We start from the raw sequence: 24,505 nt of genomic DNA, 5'->3' as shown, positions 1-24,505 counted from the left end.
GGCTTGGTTGATTTAGATTAGTCAATAGCTGACTGTTTATTTCTGGATAATGTTTGATGGATTCAATAATAGCCCGTTGTCTAATCAAAGGCTCACAGCACCTGCTGCACTGCTTGAATTGTATGCTGTATCCAACATGATAGATGATGATAAACAAACACACAATGTCATTTACAGCTAAACATAATACATTGCTCTCTCAAGAATGATTTTGAAAACATTTGAAGCGAGAAATAGACGATGCAGTAACCGAAAATGTGTTCTATTTTATCAATCCAATGCGACCGTTATGGAACACTAGCCGTTTAATAAGCGGGATAATATACACTTCGGCTTTTGCCTCAGTGTTTTAATCATCCTGTCAGATGAACGACCGGTGGCGGGTAGATTATCCCTTGCATAAGTTAGAATACTTTATAAACCTTGTTATGTAATGCATAATTATAAAGTGCTATAACATTTTATAAAGTGCTATAAAGTGAATTATAATGCATAATAAATGTGATTATAGACCTGAAAAGAGGCGATTGAACCTATTCTTTCCTAGATACTCTAATACCTCAGTCAACTTTGCACATTTATGGCTTCAACTGACAACTGCTGACTAATGGTTATTGTTTGCCCCATCACCTCAAATTCACATCTTTGTTTATATTTGCTTTATTACTGAATACACATCTCAAGGCGGGCGGCTCTTCCAAAAGAAAGGATCAGACTTTTTGTTGATTGTGATCAGGCAGACAGAGTAGGGTGAAGAAAAATAAAATGAAAGCAAATTGAAGGAGACAGGCTGATGGACATTATTTTGTTGATTGTGATCAAACAGGCGGACAGAGTGGGGGGGAAAACAAAAAAAAAGCAAATTGAAGAAGACAGGGATGGAGGAATGGTGAAGAGAAAGCAGTAGGGTGTGTTTATTTTAGGGGGTGTAAGGAAGCAGAGGTGACAAGGAGACCTACTAGACAATGACTACTAGACTGGAAAGCAATGAGTAAACATCAAGATGCTGAAGCTACTGTGAAGATAGGGTGGGATATAATTTAAGAACTGTCCAGTCCACCACCACCCATCCATAGATTTACCACTCTCGTTTGGTCATGCATTTTATTGTCATAGAAAACATTATGCAGAGAGAATTTTGAAATTTGAGAAACTGGTGATTTTGGATTTCTCCTAAATTAACCAAATAACTATAGTTGATTTATCTTTTCACCTGCGCTATTGAAAAATTGGCTAGATAAGCTAAAATGAAAACACAACAAACATGATATGTAATAAGTTGATAACACTTATCACTATCACTTATCATTTATCATCTATCACTTATCATTATCACTATCTTATGATTGTGACTGCCAGTATGGAATTTACAGTAGCAGGAGTTGAGTGTTACAAGATTTAAAATCATGTGTCAGTTCTCACATACCTCTGGAGTCCCTCACCCTGCCCAATACCCTGGTGGGCAAAGAACTGAATAGATTTACAGTGCAGGGATCAGTACCAATTAGTGTCCACAATTGAATTTACACTGATAACCAGTGCACCTAGCGTCCTAGCCCTACATGGTAAAATCCTCAGGTTTTTATTCTCCTGTATCTATTGACACTATACTTGAACTCCTATAAACGAGTTTATGCCAAACGTCCTGCTCAGCAAGAGTGCTATAGGCTGTAAGCATGGATTTGTTTAGTCTTTTGGGAAATGCCTCTTTTCTTTTCAGTCTGGTTTTGTTTTTCTGCATATAACAGTAAAACATGTAACAGTAAATGGGGAAATGATCCTGTTTGAACATAAATTATGTAAAATATTGTGAACATAAAAATATTTGGTCAATGTTGAAGCCATTAAGCAGCAGAACTGTGCATGTTCTATCCCCATTTATTTCAAACTACTATACATTGCAAACACCTGTTCAAGCCTGACATGAGCATTTGTGCATCACTACACAATCATACAAGTGGACACTACATAATGAAATTTGCTATCACAGGAATTCTCCCAACTATGCACCCTGTGTATGTGGATTTTGGTTGTGAATTGGGATAGCTGTATATTGACCTTTCTCCTCCTAGGCCACTGGACAAGAAAGGTTATCAATAGCTAGTGCCCATCCTAGCTAATTCCATTATTGATTTCACTGTACCAGAAGAGCACTATGGAAGTTTCCTGAGGCACCATATTAGTTCAAATACATAAATGAACAGCCAATATACAGGTACTGTAAATGTGGCATCTCATCCTGTTTAAAGTATAGCGTTTTATTGCTGAAAGACTATCAACGTCAGAATAAACACTTCACGAGTCATTAACTTTCACAGATAATACTGCCCTGAGTAAATGTGTATTTGGGTGACACTGCCAGCTGATCCAATGACACTACCCTGGTTAGTGAGGGTGGGACGGGAAGGGGGGGGGGGGGGCAGGACGTAAGATATTCTTCCAATTTCGCAAGGACAGCACTTTGCCTGTTCAAAACTGATTTCATGTAATTCAATTTGTGTTAAAATGAATTGACACGAGGAAAACATACAGTACGTTTTCTGTTGCTTTAATGCTTTGTCACCTTATAAATTGTGTGGAAAAATCTGTGTTTAAGCACCATCGCCATCAAAGCACATTTTACATTCTCTGTATGAAAGATGAAAAATCTTTTAAATCAGCATGATTAACAAATTATGAAGTATTATGAGAATCTGAAAGCAATATTTGAAGAGAGGCAACAGAAAACGGGTAGACATGCATAGCCCCTTAGCTACAAGTCAAAGAATCTGCTTGAATTTGCAGGTATTAAGTTATTAACCAAGTCTTTCGAACATAGATACATGTTTAACATAAATGTGTAACTTCAAGAAGGCACAGCTGATGGTCACATTGGAACCAGTTTGTTCTGTTTAGGCAGCCAGGGAAATATTACTGAAGCTTACTTCAAATGGGATTAAACACACATTCTTACAAAGACGGTACACAGTAAAATCCTCAGTCTTAATTTGTCCATTTATTATTCAGAGAGTGTACAAATGGAACCAACAAGAGACACTGAGGATTGTACTGTGTAGACTAGAGACGAATGAAGGATGGGAAAGCAGTCTCTCTCCTCTATAGCATCTTGTGGGTAATAAGGCGGCTCACATCTCTTCAGCCAACAGCAAATTCCAGCTTAAGCTAGATATCCATTTCAAACTGTGCATCGTCACCTTAAAAATGACAAATGATTCACATACTTTAGTACACTACATAACACCATATGCAAATAAAAGCATAGATGATTCATTACATGAAAAAGCATAGTGCTTGTAAAAAGGAATATACCTACAGCAACTTTCTCATAATGCAATTTTAAATAATATTGTTCTCAGTAATGACGACTCATGATTAAAGGCAATATTTAAATTTACAATTATCACAAATTCAATCATCCCTAGTTACAATTATCCATCTAAATGGCTATCTGGGATTTAATTTGCCTATTTTGTATCTTTCCAGACAATACTGAAGAAAACCATTTGCATTTACAACTTCAAAATACATTTAAAACAAATTTAAGTTTATTTATTAGTGATAGTGATCTATTCTGTTAGTTCACAGGTCAGATGCACACAATATCTGGAATACTATCCCAGATATCCCAGTTACAGACCTCTTTGGGATGTTAATTTCATGTGCACCTTACATAACCTACTTTCAAGTGTCCACATCTCAGTGTGTCTAGCGTCTAAAAAAAAGAATCACACCCGTGTGCAGTGAGGGGCGCTTGTCGTCCTACATCATCCAATAAAAAAATGAATATACTTCATGAATTTATTTGTCAACTTATGTTATTATCTTTTAACCATGATACAATGTTTTAAAAAAGAACTGACAACTGAATTTATGCGATATATATATATATATATATATATATATATATATATATATATATATATATATATATATATGCCCCAAACTGAATTAAAACAGTTGCACTGTGTTTGGAAAAGCCGATTTGCTCGTCCACATACGACGTAAATTCTCCATTTATTGTCAATGGCATTTAATGTTTGTTAGAACAAAATAGCCGATTTGCTCGTCTACATATGACGTAAATTCTTCTTTCATTGTCAATGGCATTTCATGTTTGTGTTGCCACAAAAAAACGCTTTGATCAGACACATATGACGTAATTCTCCTTTCATTGTCAATGGCAAATGTTAAGGACTAAAAGCTCTATATAGGAGGGCCTAGCGCCCCTCAAAAACACCTCCAACATTGGTTTATTCTTAGTGTTAAATGAACACTGAAGATTTTCCTGTGTAGTGTACAAAGCGTAGTCAGTGTAGACCCGTCTAGCCTGTATCAGTGTCAATGGACTTACCAGTGCTCTTGTTATCAGGTGCAGTGATGATGTTGTTATTCAGTGGTTCTCCCGTATGGGCCTTCTCATTGATGAGGTCTTTAGAGGTGGGGCTGGTCACCCCTGGAATGTCAGGCAAGCCACGTGGGGGGGTCTTGGTCACTGGGGAGCTACGACACTCCAGCAGGAACTTTCGGTCGTAAATGATCCTCGTACCTTTGGTTGGGAGAAGTAAGAAGACATAAGAGGGCTCCCAAACTGTACATACCTAGGAGTATTGGGACCTTGTGTGATATACAGTATAGCAGAGGTTCAGGCCACCATGGGGCCTGCACCCCTCACACCTACATCGTACTGCTGATCCCACCAATATGCCTGAGTCATAATGTTGGGGGCTTTGTCAGAGTACCGCTTGTACCCGTCCGTGTCCCTTTTGTGGCCAAGGAGATGTCTAAAGTCGGTTGGTCCCATGCGCTGAGTTTGAAGTTCGGTTGGTCCCATACAGTATATTCACATGGCCATAGCAGTCAGATCTGTGGCTCCTTTCTTGAGGGGCGCTAGCCACTCCAACGTCTGCTTTTGGAAATTACACCATATGGCAGCCAAGTCTATGAACTTTTTCTAATGTTTGTTTAGAGCACTTTAAACAGAGTACAATGTTTGATTAAATAATTGAGGCGTCCTTCACTTCACACAAGTAATTCTTTCCCTCTACTAGTGACATACTGGTGATTATCAGTTGATATTGATAACATTCGAAGCGGGTGACTCTAGTCTACACCAAACATGTTCTGTGAAAATGGCCAGTCTACAATCATATGTATCAGACACATAATTGCATTGAAATAGTAGATCTGCTATTTGTTTGCCCTCAAATTAGGAACGCTAGGGTTCATGTTAAGAGAACAGGCAGACGATATTTTGCGTAAGCTTTGCAAGGTCAGGTGTGTCCAGGGCCTGATATTCCCACATTTTATAGATAACAGTATAGAAGGGCTACAGGGCAGCATGTTTGCTACTATAGATTTATAAGCTTTAAAATCAAATTAAATAAACAAATCAAACACCCAGAGTAAAGGTAATTAGACAATTATGTAAATCTTCCCCCTTAAATCAGATACAACTTTAATGTCACACATCACAGGTGCAAAACAGTGGGTGAAATCCATGTTTGTGCAAGCTATATAATTTCGTTATTTTGTTAAGAGAAAAGGAGGAAGAAGGGGGGGACGGTCAATAAATGATAGATTGATTGATTGAAATATTTATTAACAGTTTGCAGAATTACAGTACATTTCAAGCACAAACTCAATACAAAGACCCAATTAAGCATTACACTTGTTTACAAGAGGGTCCACCTTGTTCAATTCATCAAAATATTTAGAGATGTACAAAGACACTTCTATATAGTCAAAGAACAGAACAGGAATTCATCAGAACTAATGGTACTCATGTCATGTTATTCAAACTGGAAATGTTTCACTAGATATAGATAGATATACTTGACTTCAGAAGTAGGCCATGTGTTCCTACAATCCCTATAGTAGGCGACCAGTTTGTTGCAACTGCAACAGCAGGGTCATACTCATAATGATTCATAAACAGATGATGGATGCTTTTTAGGTGCTGTTATTAATCATCCCTGTGCCAAGCTGCAAGAGGAAAGTGGGCCTACGTGACAAAAACGAGGAAGTGTAAAGTTAAATGCGTACACAAACTTTCAACGGGGATCGCACACGCTGATGCGGCTTTATGCGCCAGGATAGACGCATTGGCCATTGTCCATAATAAACGACTTAAAAACCCAAACTCTTGGTGATCATATTGGCTTTGACCAATCATAATTCACTAAGCAAATGTTGCTGAAGAACGCCACGGTCACCCACGCGAGCCTGTGTGTAGCATAGGATACATGCGCATGCACGCCAGCTGTTAAATAAAATGTATACGGTAGTGATAGCAAGCAAATGCATTCATGTTATTGCCGTGGAGTGAGTCTGGACGGCCGTGTTGTTGTAGGTAATGCACTGCTGTACAGCTGGATGCTTGCATCCATCATGCCAATTTTGCCAAATCATGTCCAGGCTTTTGTTTGATGTATAGCTTGCAGCCATAGCCTAGTTTAAATCTTAGGCTACAGCCATACAGCAAGGGCTACGGTTAGCTAAGCTTAGCACCGTTAGCTGCCCCAGATGGGCAAAAGTGCTGTTGTTGACAGCAGGCGCGCCTCGTGGGCGATGGGGGTTTAAATGGCAATCTATTTCCACGTGACTGTTTGGAAAAGTAACTCAAGCGTTTGGTTTGCTCGACTAATAACCCATTTCAAGTCTTTGTGCAGACAGTAAAGTAGTTGTGCTTAAACGTACCGCCGGGGGTCGTGCTAAACAGTGTTCCTCCAGGAGTAGTGCAGTAGTCGTGGGGCATGTGCTCTGCGTCGTTGATAGCCACCCGTCTGGTCGTTGGAATGGCCTTGGTGGCACTGGTCTGCTGGCAGCCTGTAGACATCTTCGTTCACTTTAATAAACTATATATCTAGCTAACTAAATACTATCAGACAGAAATATTTTCTTTCTCAAACAAAGCCACTTATCGCGCCTGGTTCAGCTTTGGCTCAATACAATGGCTACTTTCTGATAAATAAAAATAAATACTTCTTTTTCATAAGTGCAAATAATATCTAAGCTTTTCATACTACAACATGCAAACTCAGAAGTGGCCAGGTTCTTTGTTAAAAGGACCTGAGCACACGTTCCTCCACTCGCGCTACACGTTCACGCACACAAAAACAACACAGACAAGACAGGAAAACGTTTTCAGTCTTCAGACTCGTCGTGGGATTGCCAAAACTAGAGTCATATCGCCCCCTGTTGATGTAGAATGGTAAAGCGTGTCTTAAAGATTGTGATCACTCCGTAGCCTATCTTCTTTCTTCCAGGAATAAAACATCTGGGTTTCCGATGCTACGTATCAAATCACCCTTTTAAAACACCCAGGGGCCAGGGGTGTCAGTGTCATAAATTAAATTAATGCATTTATTTAACCTCGCTTTCAAATATAAAAGTATCTAAAGCACTCTCAAAAACGGTTAAAACACTAACAGCTATTATCTGATAAAAATATATATTTTTCCCTGCAACCACACGCGACCTCCACCCAAAACAACCCAGAACTAAAAAACACAGCATCCATCATAGACTGTAAAAAATGGCATCCATACACCCATACACTGCAATGGCACTTATTCGCCGATGGGGGGGGGGGGGGGGGGGGGACGACGACGACTGGTGTAGCTAGGCTATTTGTATTTTTCTAATGGGTAAAATAGCGCATTTCTGCGCACATAAAATGTCTCCAAATAGCCATCCCTGCTTGGACATGGGCATAAAGCACTATAGTCTCCCATTGGCAGACATGTGTAAAATAATACATGTATTCCAAACTGCAGTAGCATTCGGAATAAAGTGTTTATATGGTGATCGTATACCGATTCAAAGGATATATAGCCTATCACCCCTCCAGACCGGATTGAAAATTAATTCGGAATGGGATATTCTATTCCAATTGAGGAGTTTACTTGAGCATTTTTATTCTGATGACTGGAATGAATGTGTGTGTGTGTGTGTGTGTGTGTGTGTGTGTGTGTGTGTGTGTGCGCGCGCGCGCGGGTGTGTGACTAGTCGACTCTACTGTACCCTATTCCATTCTGAAGAGATACAAGGTAAATAGTCTGCAACTAGCTATCAGTTCCTAGAAAGCATTTTTATTTTATTTTTCATGTGGGCTCTAGCGTGGTACGACCTAATGTTATTCTAGAGTGGAAACCTAAGAGCAGGGATAGGGCCAATTTATTATTTTGTTTATAATGTTTGTTTTTGTAATAATTTATTTGAACCCCAATGTCTAGTTAGTAGTAACACATAGGCATGTGATGTCACACAGTATATACACTAAACAACATGTGATGTCACACAGTATACACTAAACAAACATACAGACATTTCATTTCTTTATTAATTTTGTAAATGTTGAGCTGGTGTACAGGGTAAATTGTCAATAGATATCTTCTGATTTCATTGAATTAAAAGGCTTTTACATGTATTTTTCATGTTGACCTCCATAACAATAAAAAAAAGCAAACAAAATAAGTTAAAATACCCACAAGGCCCCTCTTTTCCCCATGTTGCAGGCATTACCCAGAACTCAACAGTCTCTTGGTAGCTACAGCTGTATGATGCTAAAAGTACATCCATAACATAACTAGAATCCCAGTTGACAAGTAAGGGTGCATAGCATTCTAAGTAAATATATATATACTTTTTCATATATTCCATATATATATATATATAGCCTTTTATGTTAAAAACACTTTCTGTGCATGTGCGCATTTGCATTCCTTAGTATTGAGTAATATGCTATTGCGTTAATAATGTCTTCAATTCATTCTAAACGAATATACATGTGTCCTCTAGTTTTTGCAACAGTAAATATTTTTGCATGAACTTGGTGCATGTCATCACCTCAGTAGTCCTTCAGTGCAGGGTTTTCCATTATTACATGTCATTTTGTCTAATGTAACCACTCTTCTTGCACTTAAATGGACTCCTCCAAACTCCTCTATAGCCGTCACCATGTGGAAGCCTTAGAACTGGCTCAATGTCCTATTCGGTAGGGGGGCAACAATCGATCAGGGGTGGGCTGTGTTGAGGGAAAATGCTTGTCGTCTTGAAAGCCTAGCCATTGAAGCCACCACGTCGCCCTACAGTGTTATCTAACTTTTACCTCACCACAAACAGTGCCTGCTGAGACTGCCCTCATTAAATCTGTAGATGTCCCCTATCAGCATTGGATTCATAGGTTAAGTGGCCCCTGGTTAAACAAAACACATTTACACAATAAACTGTTCAGTGTTCATTTAACTGATAGTGTACAAAAGGAACCAAATTTACCCGTAACCTTACTTGGTTCCATTTATACACACAGATTTACCAATGTGGATTTTACTGTCTAGAAGCAAAGGATTTACATTACAGTAAACATGTTTACTTTACGATTTTTCCAAACTCTGTGGAGCAGGGTTAAAAATGAAGATAATCTTTGATGAAAGTAATTTGTTAAAATATAACAACCTATTTTGAGGCTACTCCATTTTACTCTCTCCACTTACTTTGCATGGGTGATATGTTATTCTTATGCATGTATGCTTCAGATGAACTAGGAATTAAGACAAATGTTTGAGGAACAGCAGAACCTGAGTTTAAATAATAGAATTGATAGCCATCATCATTCTAACATACTGTGTAATGTATACCTACTGTAGCTTATACACAGACCTTACATTCATAGTTTCTGGCTACAAAACCTGACTAATAGATGGTTATTTATTGCAACATTTCAATGGACTGTTGATGGATTACATGTGTCTCTATGATATTGGAAATCTAATGTAAAGTTAGGAAGCAATGTGTAATGGTAATAAGAATGGGTGGCACACTTATTGAGGTAAATCAACAGTAAAAAAAATGTTTTGTGAATCTGAAATATATATTATATATATTCTGGGAGTCTCTTCTGTACACCCAATTGTAATATCACATCATAATCTATCTCTGCATACTCAATACTGAATGCATCTTTCTCTCTCTCTCTTGCACGCACGCACGCACACACACACACACACACACACACACACACACACACACACACACACACACACACACACAAGTAATAATTTCTCTTCTGGTGAATATGAATGTCGTTAAGGCTTAAATAAAGTATGAGTGGACGGACACAAATCTCCATTCACTTAATGAGTAACAAAAACAGATGGGATGGCTGGTATGAAGTTCTATACCTTTAATCCTTTGAGTCCACAGAACACACAGGAATCAAACCCTAAGAGCAGCAGTGTCTTACTACAGTATATGTTGATTTGTCTTTCTTATGACTAAAATATATATATATTTTCCCCAAACAAGCAAAAGTAACAAAGTGTATACTAATGTTTTGACATCATCTCTGATTGAAGTAAAGCTATGATTAACAGATTGAACGCCCAAGCTTAAGGAGATGATGAACTATGATAATGAAATCATGACAGACACGCACACACATGCGCAAGTGAGCACATGTCACACATGCATGCACACTCACCAACACACACGCCCGCCCGCCCGCCCGCCCGCCCGCCCGCCCACACGCCCACACACACACACACACACACACACACACACACACACACACACACACACACACACACACACACACACACACAAATTCTACTCCTTTTATAAGTGTTATTGCTTCTTCTGTAGTGAAGTTAAGACAGTAAATCATGTAGGAGGGCATAACAATAAGGGACTGAGACAAGAGACAGGTGTTGTTGGGTTTTGGGAAGAGCTACTCGGGCTCACAGTCGTGGGGTCAGTATTACAGTTTCTCATCACAGTGATTGGTGACTGGCTGTCTTTGCTACACTCCACGGAGCCAAGAAAACAAACATCGAACTCAACACGTCCACAACACAACGCTCTCCCCTCTCTCCAGCTGACTCAACGCTACATTATTCCCAGTGTTTCATCAGTTCCTCTACCCATATCAAGTGACATCAACTGCCGGTGCTGAAGTCTATTAATTCTCGTCACAGATAATGATGAGGTCATTATGGCCCAACACAGAGACACTGCTACTAAAATGAAGGTGATCCTGACCCCTGCTGGACAAGGACAGGACAGGACTGCTACATCTACTCTGAGAGGCTGCCTGGGCTGGGCTGGGCTGGGGAAGAGGACTGGGCAGGGCAGAATTCAAACAAAAGAAGGGAGAGAACACAGGTAACACATTTTTGGCTCATATATGAGACTTGATCATTACAGGTACCATGAGGACACAGTACACATTAACGCAAGGAGTTAGAGATAATATTTCACGACACCTGTCTCTCATATCACACTCTACAAAAAGGAACCTCTCTGGACAGATAGGTAGAATTGTAACACAGAAGCCTGCCCTGCCCTTGAAACTCACAGAACCACGGTAAATAGCTGAAGCCTGTTAGTGCCCTCTAAACTCCGACATGTCAGAAGCAAAAGGGTGGAAGCACATGGAAATCACAAATCAACAAACAACCTGCCACACAAAAAACTGACGGATAAAACAGGCAGAGCGACACAACAGTTTGAATTGTTTGTTCTCATACCCACAAAAGACCTCAAGATATATAGAATAATATATAGGTTCAGATTGAATGAACCAAACGAGAAAAACAGGGAGGAATACCGTAAGTATCTGGAACAGCAGCATCATTGGCATCGCATAGGGTTCTTATAACACAAACACGCACGTAACACACGTCACGTATAGCATTTTAGTGCATACCATATTATATACAACACCGATAACCTTGGGTGATAGTGTAGCATACTGACGTTTGAGCACTGGGACATTTAGTAGTTTGAAACTTGTTTGTGAAGTTTGTAGCTGGAAGAGTCATATTAAGACTAATTTATACTATGCTGTATGACCGTGCCTCCGGCCCAAAATAACTGATTTCCAAGTGAACATGGACATACAGCGAAGGATAAATTAGGCATCAGTGTGACAGGGAGGAGGGGGAGTAACCTGTTGCCTAGAGATTATGCAATTATCATTAATTTACACTTTACAGCTTCACTTTTCCTTAAGTTTGACAGACTTGTCCTGTTTATTTCAAAAACGGGCAAGTGTCTGAGCGTAGGCCTACCCTACATTGCATGCCCGATTGCCCGTCCCATACAGGAGTGGCCTGTTTGGCTGTTCCCATCCCTCCCCACCCTTTCCCACCCCATATTCCCTCATTATTTTAAAGACAGGCCATGCGGCAGCAGTCACTCATGCTGATACAGATAACAGGAAGCACGTTTTGGTTGCTCGTTTTTTTGTTGTTTTTTCTGTTTGGTTTTTGTTTTATACGAAACAATCATGCTTCTATAGCTTTGTTTTAGATGTTTTGACTTTTCTTTAAAAAAAGAAAAAAAAGGTAAGAAAAACTACTAATATCCTTCTCTTCTGGTGCGTGCTGATAGTTGACATAGCCGTCTGGATTTTTTATGATTGAGTTGGTGTTTGTTGCTGTTCATTTATCTATGTCTGCCTCTTCATGGGCCTTCATCCTCCGGTCACCTGCTGCCGGTCATGTGTCTAAGTACGGTGATTTTGGTGAGGGGGTTGTGTCCTGTGGAGAACCCTGTGGATAGAGGAGAAAAAGTCTGATAAAGACATACATTTCATTAATAAACAACACCTCTGCAAACATATATGCATCCGTAAGAAATCTATCAAAGCTGTCACATGCATCTATGTTGCAAAACACACATCCTTTTAGTCGATAAAAGGGATAATTTATACTTTGTCACCCAACCGTTTCACTCAAAAATGGGTTAAGTGACACAGTTGTACAACAAAATATAAATTTGGTTTAAAAGTGTGTGTGAGCCTTTCAGTCTGTAATTAGACATAGTCTAAAAACAGACCCATGTGTTGCTATCAATCTGTCTGTCTTACAAATGTTCTTAGCTAAAGGCCAAACAGGACTTCCCGGAGTCTGTAACACAATTATTCTGCAGCTAATTTGTCACTGCAGTTTACCTTTGCTAAATATCGTTGTAAGTTGAGACAACGGAGGTTACCACTCAGTACTGTGAAATGCCAGTGAGGAATGTCAGGGGCTTAAACTTAGAAAGGACAGGTCAGTCTAAAAAATAGAATAGTAGATTACACATTTACACATGTACATGCACGCGCACACACGAACGAACGCACGCACGCACACGCACACACACACACACACACACACACACACACACACACACACACACACACACACACACACACACACACACACACACACACACACACACACACACACACACACACACACAGAGACCAAGGACAAATGGTCTCACAGATTTCACCATAAAATAGTCCTCACTAGCATTCTGTTCAGCTTCAGACAGTTTGCACAACATGCTTTATGGCACTCATGTAGCATTAGAGCAGTAGAAAACAAAGCAAACAACCTCTTCGTATTATAATTGCCACAACATTTAGCATTTCTACTTGATGATGATGATGATGATTATAATCACTAATAATAATAATATAACTATAAAGCACTTTTCAAAACAAGATTAAAACGTTTTTATTTTTACATAAAACTGAAGAAATAACATATTTAAAATGTTCAGTGAGATATGAACAACTTTCGATTATGAATGATCTTTTGATAAAAGCATGTTTTTAGAAGTGATTTGAACAAAGACACAGATTTAACTAGCCTGAGCTCCTCAAGCAGGTAATACCTGAGCAGAGGGGTGTTGAAAGCAAAATCACACCAAACTCAAGAACAGACAGAAGTTTCATGCCTGACGATCTCTGAGGGATAGGTTTGCTCCAAATTGTAATTTGGGCCAGGCCATGTGCCTTAACCTCCAAATCAATCCTATAACAGACAGGCTAGCATCTAAGGAAGTTAAAATAGGAGTAATATGTTCAATTAAAGGAAAGGATTTTATCAGGCTTCACTGGAAGATATAATTGTGTATAGTCTGCATAACAATGGAAGGAGGACTAGGTTGGTGGAGGGTGTGTAGAGCCCAGGATCACATTAGATAATTGACACAGGGGTGAAAAATGGGTTACAAAATCGTGGGATAAAAATATATTAGAAAAAAATAACAATGGAAGGATGTCTTGCCTCCATAATGTGACCAAAGGGAAATATATGGCAAAAAGTATTGGACCTACAATGTAACCTTAGGACAAACGAGACACTGCTGAAAACTATTGATGAGAATTATTATGAGTCCAACAAATTAAGTCTGTAAATGTCACCAATGTCGGCATTAATAAAGACTGGTGCTGTCAAAATCCAGAATGCAAATGTCCAAATATATCATTGGTTTTCACAGCTGCCGGACATTGTAATTAGGTTTGTTGGGAATGCATGTTCCCCGGTTATGCAATATCCATAGTACCGGTTGTCAGAATAACCAATTACCGTTGTCAGAGTACTTATATTAGTACAGTAGCCATTATCATAGTACTTGGAGGCCAGCCTATTATGCCATTACTATGACATCATATTCATGACATCAGGGATCTTCATGTATGGAATTTGTGGGTTTATAGATATGTTCGAGGACCACTGATCCGACCAATATCTCCCCCTCTGGACCTCATTGATATACACACCAAGTTTGAAATCTATCTGTTAGTTAAACGGTTCTCGAGGTACGCTTTCCCTGTTGTATAGGGACAGTCAAGAACGCAGAGATTCCGCACATTTATAGATAGGCCTACAGTATATGATATGAATGGCAATTTTGAAATTGGCCTGTATTTGCTGGCTGGGTCCAGAACAGTTTTCTTTTACGAACCAATCTTACAATAATCACTTTACTGTAAAGTTACTATTTTACCACTATAATAACATACTATTATTACATTGCTAATTTGCTATTGATAATTCGACCATTTAAACGAAACATCGTGCAAATATAATTCTAAACTTCTAGTATTCTTTATGGTTCAAGAGAGGTCAAAGTGTATTTTGAGCCTATGAGAGCTTCACTGGTTCACAACATTTAAAGTAAAATATAGGTAGTCTAACACACAACACGCTGTTAGGCTAGGTGTCCGGACCACTACGCCAGCTGTCCGGACCAAACAAAATCTATTTGAATATATCCATATATTCCTAACCAAAGCAGAATAAGTCAAAAATAAATTCAAGACTAATCTGGAGGCATAAGAAAATCAAAAAATGACAATGACAAGTGCCAATCCACAATTTCAAGCACTGGAAAGGGTGCTTTTGCACTCTTGCCAGTAATGTTAACATTCTTAACCAGTAGTTAAATGATTGATTCACATCATCCTGTATTAATAACTTCACTGTCAGTATTAGTACTGAATTAAAGGCACATACAGGAGCATTTAATCCAGAGAGACAGGATTAAATGGTCTAGCCCACAGGTCAGACGAGGCTCTGTGGGTCAGTCCCGTACCTGCGGGGAAGTGGCATTCTGTCTGCCTCACTGCTTTACTCTCCGCAGACTGGCACATTTCACTATCTGAGCACCCTTCTTCACATCCACAATATCCGGCTACATCAGGGGGGAAGGGCAGCAGGAGTGATGCAAGAGAGCCAGAGTGGAGGAGAGGAGGATTGATGGAAGTACAAGGAGAGGTGGGGGATATTAGCAGTTTAAAATAATGGGAAGATAATAAAATGGAGCAAGAAAATAAATGAAGACGGGGAGAGCAGATGAATGCCAAAGTAAGATGATAAACAAGGGGACATAAAGAGAACAGAAAAAAAGGAGGCGTAAAAAGGAAGATAGAATTGTTTTCAAATATAAGTGAGTGAAGGAGAGCATGCAGGGAGAAATTATATACAGACAGCCAAGTGTGGACAAATAGGATAGATAGTAGGAAAGACAGGAGATAAGATAAGAGGGAAACTGTATCAGAAACATCCAGATTGGATATGGAAAATACCTGGGTCAAATAGTATTTGCAAATGATTTATCCTATTTGTTTTAGATTACTTAGGTGCCATATGGATATGATTGAGTGCCAGAAAGGTTGACGTTATACAATCACAGAAAATGTTGGAAACAGTGGACAGTTTTCTGCAATTGACATTTGACAACTTAACTGAGACTATAGTTACTGAATATCGTCCTGATTCGGGCACAATTGCCTTGTATCCTGGTACACCAGTATAAATTAAAATAATATCCAAAATATTATTTACAAATAAAGTTGGACTCAGGTTTTATTTAGAGAGTCCTGCAGGTCGGAGTGATACAGCACACAGTTACAGTTATAGGACCACAAACTTTAATGGAGGCTTAGTGGACAGAAGAGTCAGTCAATGGGATTACTGATGGGAAGAAAATGGATTATATAGAGCACCGAAGTCTGACGTCACTTTCAGTAGAGGGCGTCAGTCCCCAAGTTCATGTATTTGTTTAGTTGCATTGAAATCGCCATAGGAGGATTTTTAGATTGCTTCATATAAGAACTGTGTTTGAAAAATAAACATGTCACCCCGGCCGCTTCACTCATATGGATATGAAGAATCAACTGACTGAGAGAAAACGCTAATGTTACTGCTGCTGAATTAGTTAGATTTTCGCTAGAAGCAGACTGTATCATATATGAGTGACTGACTGTTGCAAACGATACAGAGACACCTCCCTGACAATAACGCAGAGACAGCTTGTTTATTTTTATTTTATTTATTAACGCTTATAGTAGACGATATTAAGATCACCCCATGTTATTCTCCATAGAGAAATTACTTCCGCGAACCAGGGGAATCGAAGGGATGAGCGAGTTACGTCAGGACTTCGGTGCTCTATTACCAGAGCAACAAGAACCACAATCCATACATTCAATCTTACAATACAGTATGAACTCTGTTTTCAGGCCACAAATATGACTGATATCCAGGAATACTGCATGGGGTTATATGAGCCCTGTTTGTTGTTTCAGCCGACCCAGTGAAACAACAGGTGAGCTATGATGCTACAGCAAAGCGCAAAAGCAGGTTCAGTAATTTTGCTTAAATGCAGACACTAGTAAACATGGTAAAATGAAGCAGGGGTGAGTGTGTCTTACAGAATGATATGAGCCAACAAGGAAGGAAAATGGTCAACAAGCACACAACAATCCAACCACAATACTCATTCAATCTGTACAGATTTAAGACTGGTGTCAAATGAAACAGCATTATAATCACAGTACAAACACTGTGCTTGGCCTACACTGTTCCATAGCTCATGCAGGTTAAGCCACCTATAGATAGTAGTAGGCTGGCAAAGCAGGGTCAGGCGAATCTTTCAAGCTCAGTGTGGCACACAGTTTCTTGTTTAAAACCACACGCTAGTAATTTGCTGCAGGCAATGACTTCAACATTCAATATAGTCCAAACCATCTACAACATGAATTCAACAGATTCTAGAAAGGAGGCCACCATAAGGCGATATAATGCAACTCAACTCAGTCCATTGGACAACTCCGTCCATCTACCCCCTCCCCCACAATTATAGCAAATGGGGAGCCTCAGATGTTCTGAGGCCTCAGCCCGTCATTGGCTGGGAGACAGACAGCCCAGACCAGTAGCCCACCTTGCTGCTGTCGCGACCCAGGATGGCGTAATTCATGAACTGCTCAGCATCGATCTCCATCTCGTTAGCATCCTGCAGAGAGCTCTCCACGCTCACCTCTTGAACCCCTTCCTCACCCGAACCCTTTCCTCTGCGCACAACCTTCCGCACAATCTGCCACATCGACCACAAGCACACGTACGTACGTACACGAATCAGACACAAGCATACAGAGAGGTGAAGAAGAGATTGATGATGAAAGCATTGAGTAGTGAGGAGAGAGAGAATAGTAGATGGAAGACAATACAAGTGAGAATGTGACGAGAAGGAATGTTGAATTCATAGCATTGTAGTTAACATTGTACACATAGTACAGTTAAGCTAATGGAAATAATCAATCAGTCAGTCAGTCAATCAATCAATCAATCAATCAATCAATCAATCAATCAATCAATCAATCAATCAATCAATCAATCAATTTTAGATGATGATGAGCCAATCATCTACAAATCTAAAGGGGAAGAGGCACCTCTCTTGCTATGCACTACACGCCATAAAAAGGACATCTTCCCATGCTGTGATGTGGCAATGAACATGATTATTACTAATGAACAGCTCATGATAATTAATGGTATAATTATTTGTATTGGCTGGTTTGTGAGGCATTGTGAGGAAACCGTTTACCAGACCCAGAGCCATAGAGTAAGACAGAGTTACGATATTGAGGGGGCAGAAAACAGCCCGGTCACGTGGTTCATGTACCGGTACTCGCGTGAGCCCATAGACTCCAATGCATTCCGTAAACCTCCGGATGTCCCCATTCAATAGAATTCTATGTAGAAGAGCCTGGCCCCATGAAGTGAACAGAGTTGTCGTAACTCTGTCTTACTCTGTGGCTCTGACCAGACCGGCAGTCTACAATACAGACAGCATACTAGTATGACTGACCTTCTTTGTGACAATATTTCCATGCTCATCTGTGAACTGCTCCTCACTGACATGTTCTCCAGGAAGGTCTTCTGCCTCATCACCCTGTGGATGAAAAAAGCACTTGTCATGTTAAATATTGCCATTTGCAAAAGCACAATGAACTGTGTGTGTATGTATGTATGTATGTATGTAATGTATAATGCTGTCTCTTGGTGCCCAAGACAAATTTCTCCTCGGAGACAATAAAGGCTAATTGAATTAAATAAGCCATACTTCAGTGATGAAACCTTTCTTATGCATAATGTATAAGACAGTTGACTCTTGTCTTAACTGCCTTGTAGGTTATCTGGTGACAATGCAAAGTCTGGAGTCAGCAAACATAATCAAAGTGGAATCTAGAGAGACCCTTAAAATGCCTCTGTAGTAAGCATCATCATTTACATGTCAACAAGCACGTGATTCATATTACAAACATTCTGCCATGTTTTTCAATACATTTAGATCCAAGTTAAAACATTACACGTTTCAATGGGTCCATCAATCCATCAATGGGTTTGAACTGTGGCAGCGCTTGAATATTTTGGATCAACAAACAAAGGTTATCATTTTGCGTTAGTTGTTTAGACCTTTTTGTATTCAATTAATAGTTTTTGTGCTAGTTTTCGATTGCAATATGGGGTAGTCAGGGACGATGACTATTTTCACTACTCTTGAAGAAAGATATTGTGAATTGACAAAGATTTTTCTCAAACATTTTCTCTCAGATTTGAGTTAGTTTTAGTTCCTTCTGTTAGCACATAATATAGTTTCAGTTAGTTCTTTTTTTTGTTTAGCCTCTTTTAAATGACACATAGCTTGAGAACTAGTAGAGGCAGATAGATTCGAGAGGTTTATATGCATGTGCAGCATTACGTGGGCAATGTTGTATGTGTCAAGCTGCTCACCAAATTGGAGGACTTCTTAAGCTCACATGCTTTATTGTACTTCCTCTCGCTGTCAGTGCTACCACTGAATGTTTGTATGCACTTTGTTTTCTCCCACCACCACCCCAGGCCAGCACCACCAGTAAGCTCTGCTTTCTTGACTTAAGGGTTCAGTTTTCCCCTGAGGGTGTTGTAAAGTAGATGTATTATCTCCATGCTCTAATGGTCTTTAATTTATGCTGAGCAGGGAGTAATGTATAGCAGAGCCTGAATGCAAATATCAAATATAATATTAACACTTGAATTAACATTTTATAAATAAAATGTTCTGAAGCTATTAATGGTCTCAATCTATTCAGGAGTTATCTGACTGAACTAAAATGTTTTGTCAATTCTAGTTTTGTTTTCGTTAGCTTTAGTTAATTAACTATAATAACCCTGCGACAGACTGTATTGCGTAGTAGTTAGTATGAAAATCGCATAGTTATTTTTGTATACAGCTGCTCCGTCATGGCAAAAAACCCACTCCCAAGAGAGACAGAGATAATAGGGGGAGGGGGGGGTTGTATTTAGAAGCAACAATATCATGAGCTCACTTAAATGGTGGTGTTCTTTGGCATTAGGACCTGTAATTACAGCTGATGAGGTTCATGATGATACAATTATTCCTCCTAATAATTGGGGCGCCAACATGGCTATTTATGAGATCAAAAACAAATGCAGCACTCAGACAAGTCCACAGGGAGTAGTATAGGCCGAGGTAAAGCCTCACTATCCTCCACAATCCACAGAGTCATGGGTCATTATCTTTGTTGAGACCAGGGTGGGGGGTGGGAAAGGAAGCAAAATGCCATATGGCTGGAATCCCAACTTGTTGAGCCAGGGAAAATCTGTTCACATCCATAACAAACTTAGCCACAGTCTAAATTTGACCCCTTCTGTGGTTCTATATCATTTTAGTGCATGACAAGACAAAAAACACTATGATATTAGATTGACTTAATCAGCCTCCATTAATCCTTATAATGTTCATGTCCATTTGTATGTTATTGCCAATTAAATATACAGCAGTTCCATTATTATTAAATAGTTAGAAATACTGCCAGCTGAAGCATGCCCCTCAACTCAATAGAGGCTTGTCCAAACATTTATCCAGAAAATCCCTGTATCATCTCTTCGTTATAGTACTTAAATACGCACTGCGCCCCTCAGGTTTCCCCAAATGTGTTTGTATTCCTTTCTACTTCCGTTATATTTAGTGACTTGGTCCCCTTTCTACCACTGTCAATTGTTTTCCGTGGTTGTATGGTTCGCTGGTACCTTGAGGATGACTCTCCGTCGGACCACTCTGGTGGTAACATTCTCCTCCTCATCGGCCAGTCCCTCCACCTCCCCCAGCTCTCGGTCCAGCTGAGCGTGTATGAAGGCAAGTACCGAACGCAAAGAAGAACTGGCTATATGAAGGACATTCTGGCAGCTGATAACCAGAAAAGCCAGCAGCACAAAGCTGAAGAGAAGCTCGGTCACCAGGGCCCACATTGCACCAGCGTTGTGAGTTAATGGTAAACCAACACGGCCGTACAACCGCACACCCTGGTCTCACTTGTGATTCCCAATGAAAACAAATTTGACGTTAACAAAAATCGAGCTGCTGCAATCCCGTGCCTTGTCTCAGTGATTCTGACGCACGTCAGTGGCACAAGGTTTTTGCCCTTCAACTCCTATCCTTGGTCCATTAGTTGGGGCAGTGGGCCCTTTCCACTGGTCTCTGGTCCTTCTCTCCCGCTCTGGGGTTCCCTTTGTTAGTTGGTACAGAGGAATGGCCGACCCATGATATCAAATCCGGGCATCAGCAACCTTGGGAGGCTTCTATTTCTCTCCACCCTCTCTCTCTCCCTCTTGCTCTCTCAATCCTGCTCTGTTTCTCCCTCTCCACCCCGTCAACCTCTCTTTTCCACACTTCTAAAAACACCCCTTTCCCCTTCTTCTCTCTCTCTCTCTCTCTCTCTCTCTCTCTCTCTCTCTCTCTCTCTCTCTCTCTCTCGTATACATGTGACGTAGTGTCAGCTTTAAATACCCCTGGCTGCTCCTGTGAGGTTCAGTGTAGTGTGGAATGGTCTCTCTCGTGTACTCTACTTAAAGTTTAAACACAGGATGGTATAGTTATGGTGTGGTATATTTGTAAAACAGGCAGCTCAAATCAGTCTGATAGGAGTCTCATGCCTTCATACCGTTCATAAAAAAAGAATAGGCTACAAATCATACAAAGCCATAAGGTAGAAACAATAACTATTGATAAAACGACGTTGAAGGTCAACTTTGACTTCCATTGTGACCTCCGTGGAGGAATTAACCAGAACACTGCACATCTCTTGTTATTAAAAAAATAAATAAAATAACATACAGAGCTGCGGAAAGATGAGATGAATGAAAAAAATATAATCTAAAAGTAAACATAATACAGGCAGTGTAAATGGTAACAAAACACACCATTTATACACTCCTCAGAGTTGAATGAACACTCAAGATTCTACTGTGCACCCCCTCACCCAGTGAGAAGGGCACTGTGGTGGTGGTGCTGGAGTGTCAGAAAGTTGACACATGTGATGGGCTGGGATAGGGGATCATGTTACAGAGTGGTAAAGTGAGAATGCAAGCTATATTTAGCAAGATATGCTGCTGTCTGTGCCCATCTTGGGCCCAGTGTGTGTGTGTGTGTGTGTGTGTGCGCGCGTGTGCTCGTGTGCACGTGCATATGTATGTATGTATGTATGTATGTATGTGTATGTATTTATTATGTATTCTTCATGTTATATTATTATTGTATTTGTTGTTGTTGTAGCACAGTACTTTGTGGACCTTCTTTTTTTCTTTTTTTTTTATCCCACAATTTTGTAACCCAGTTTTCTTTTCACCCAGTGCCAATTATATAATGTAATCCTGGGCGCTACACTTCCTCTGCCAACCTGGGGGGGCAGCGGACTGACCTCATGCCTCCTTCTATGCATGAGGAGTCCAAGCTGCTTCTTTTCACCTGACAGGGGGGAATTTCCCCGGCCGGACGTAGCGCGTGGAAGGGACACGTTATTCCGACCAGTTCCTTTCCCCTCCATCAGGCACCCCGGCTGGCCAGGGGGAGGTAGTTTTAGAGACCAGGATTACTGCATGTTTTTGTGAGGGTGTCTACCCTAGGGGACACGGGGAGAACATGCAAACTCCACACAGAAAGGCCCTTTCGCCAACCCCCGCCTCGGGTATGGGCACTGATGACGCAGAGGAGGGAACACGCCGCCAGTGCCCACAGCGTCCCCAGCGGGAATCGAACCCAGGACCTTCTAGCTGTGAGGCGACAGCACTACCAACTGTGCCACCGTGCCCCTTTGTGGACCTTCTTGAACCTGTATGAGTGTAATGAAGGTGACTTGCTTTTGAACGCAGTATGCCTCACGTCCTAAACTTTGATTTAGCATGGTAGCATGTTTTGCATACACACTTTCATGGTTACTTCCAATAAACTAGTTATTATTGGTTAAACCTAGTTATATTATATGTTGTACATGTGAACTGTAACTCCATACATGACGCAACTGTTTTAATCACACCTTGCAGTTGCAGGTGTGTGTGGTAAATTATCCAAGGCGCTTTACATAGATGTTGTGCATTACATTCACCCATTTGCACACACATTCATACACCGATGACAGCGGAAACCATGCAAGGCACCAACCAGTATGTGTGTGTGTGTGTGTGTGTGTGTGTGTGTGTGTGTGTGTGTGTGTGTGTGTGTGTGTGTGTGTGTGTGTGTGTGTGTGATTTGCTCACCTGCCCCCTCATGCGCACATCGTCCCAGGCTCTCAGCTCTGGTACCCTGTGAGGGAAGCCCAGCCCCTTCTCAAATGGCTGGGTACCTCTGAAGTGCCCTCTGAGGATTTCCGAATGTCCCATGTCCCGCACTGGCTGAAGCAAAGCCTCTTGGGATACCCGGGACTGGTCTCCATCCATTGCATTGCGTACTGATGACATCATGGTATCCATGGCCTGTCTGGGCTTGGGCTGGGAGCCCACCCAGGCCTGAGTAGGGTCAGTGACGGGGACCCAGCCAGGGCCTGTCTGCTCCTGCAGGTAGGACAGGAAGGAGCCCCCACTCCCACTTCCATTGCTACCATTAGATGACCTAGAAGGACAGAAGGGGACAGTGAGGAAATGGCAGAGGATTTGTTGGTGCACAGTACAATCCTCATTGCTCGCACTCCACCCAAAATCATGTTTTTAGTGTGTTTTTTAAGCTTATCTAATACAGTATTAGCACATGCTTTTCTCTAAAGCATATATGGATTTTTACCTCCAAAATGAAGACTACCCTCTCTGTGAAAGCAGGTGTGGCACGTGACATGAAATTCAAAGGCATGCATACAGTGTGCCTGAAATTCCTTGCATAATTCATGGCTGTACTCAGCCTCTGATTGCCATATTCCCACATGACAGCAAGAGCAGGAAGCAGACTTGGTACTAGGAAGTAAATAGAAACACGTGAAAGAATCTAGTCGTGTGCGTGCGCGCGTGCGCGCGTGTTTTTGTGTGCGAGCGTGGCACGTTGTTGGCTGTTATTGTGTAAAAACTTTGTGTAGACTTTTCCTTCTATAGGCCCAGTTTGTTTGTTTGTTTGTTTGTTTGTTTAGTTGATTCCAGGGATGTTGCATTGCATATTAGCATATTCATCATGAGGGGCTGTTCCTGCAGGCGTGGCATAATGGCATAATTCCCAGCCGTCAGGACCTGGACAAATTAGTGAATTAGTCTCGATTGGGGCCAGATCAAGTCAAACCATGACTAGTCAGATCTAGCCAAGAATATCACTTGATTTCAACCAACATAAAATCTGCACAATAAGACGGATGTCCCTAGATGAATCAGAGAGAGTCCGATCAACTTAAGTCATATCATAACTAATCAGGTCTGGCCCAGAATAAGCTATATTATTTCAACTGGTGAAGACGTCGTGGAAATGATGTAAATATCATCCCCATAGGGGCTGTGATCTGGCCGAGTCCTGAACGTCCTGAACGTTGAATGTCACCGGAGGATGTTATCATAATGTCATCATTTGGCTTGCTGGGTTAATATATCCTAGAATTGTTAATAAGTTCAAGGTGCTAGGTGGGCTGACTGGG

At 40.6% G+C, this 24,505-nt stretch overlaps 2 protein-coding genes across 17 annotated transcripts in view; both read right to left on the bottom strand.

Annotated features, from left to right (window-relative positions):
* Window positions 1-2,532: 2,532 nt before the first annotated feature.
* Window positions 2,533-7,119, bottom strand: eif4ebp1 (eukaryotic translation initiation factor 4E binding protein 1). Its single transcript, XM_080764991.1, has 3 exons — window positions 6,697-7,119; window positions 4,352-4,546; window positions 2,533-3,194 (listed from the first exon to the last, which is right to left on the bottom strand). The coding sequence occupies exons 1-3, from the start codon at window positions 6,833-6,835 to the stop codon at window positions 3,163-3,165; spliced, it is 366 nt and encodes a 121-aa protein (XP_080621117.1). The 5' UTR covers window positions 6,836-7,119; the 3' UTR covers window positions 2,533-3,162.
* A 3,040-nt stretch (window positions 7,120-10,159) lies between these two features.
* The window catches only part of ank1a (ankyrin 1, erythrocytic a), a 68,727-nt gene continuing 54,381 nt past the window's right edge, over window positions 10,160-24,505 (bottom strand). For 15 of the 16 annotated variants that reach the window (XM_080764955.1, XM_080764961.1, XM_080764966.1 and 12 more), the window contains 5 exons: window positions 23,157-23,508; window positions 18,430-18,513; window positions 17,503-17,655; window positions 15,373-15,471; window positions 10,160-12,551 (listed from right to left, as the gene is read on the bottom strand). In XM_080764955.1, the coding sequence (XP_080621081.1) occupies window positions 15,400-15,471; window positions 17,503-17,655; window positions 18,430-18,513; window positions 23,157-23,508 (661 nt within the window). In that variant the 3' untranslated portion in view covers window positions 10,160-12,551; window positions 15,373-15,399. The remainder of the gene's footprint in view (window positions 12,552-15,372; window positions 15,472-17,502; window positions 17,656-18,429; window positions 18,514-23,156; window positions 23,509-24,505) is intronic. The other variant, XM_080764970.1, reaches the window with a different exon arrangement.

The sequence above is a fragment of the Protomyctophum bolini genome (assembly GCF_963924005.1).
Source record: "Protomyctophum bolini genome assembly, chromosome: 6".
Taxonomy (NCBI): Eukaryota; Metazoa; Chordata; class Actinopteri; order Myctophiformes; family Myctophidae; genus Protomyctophum; species Protomyctophum bolini.
This window is presented reverse-complemented; position numbering and strand designations above follow the sequence as displayed.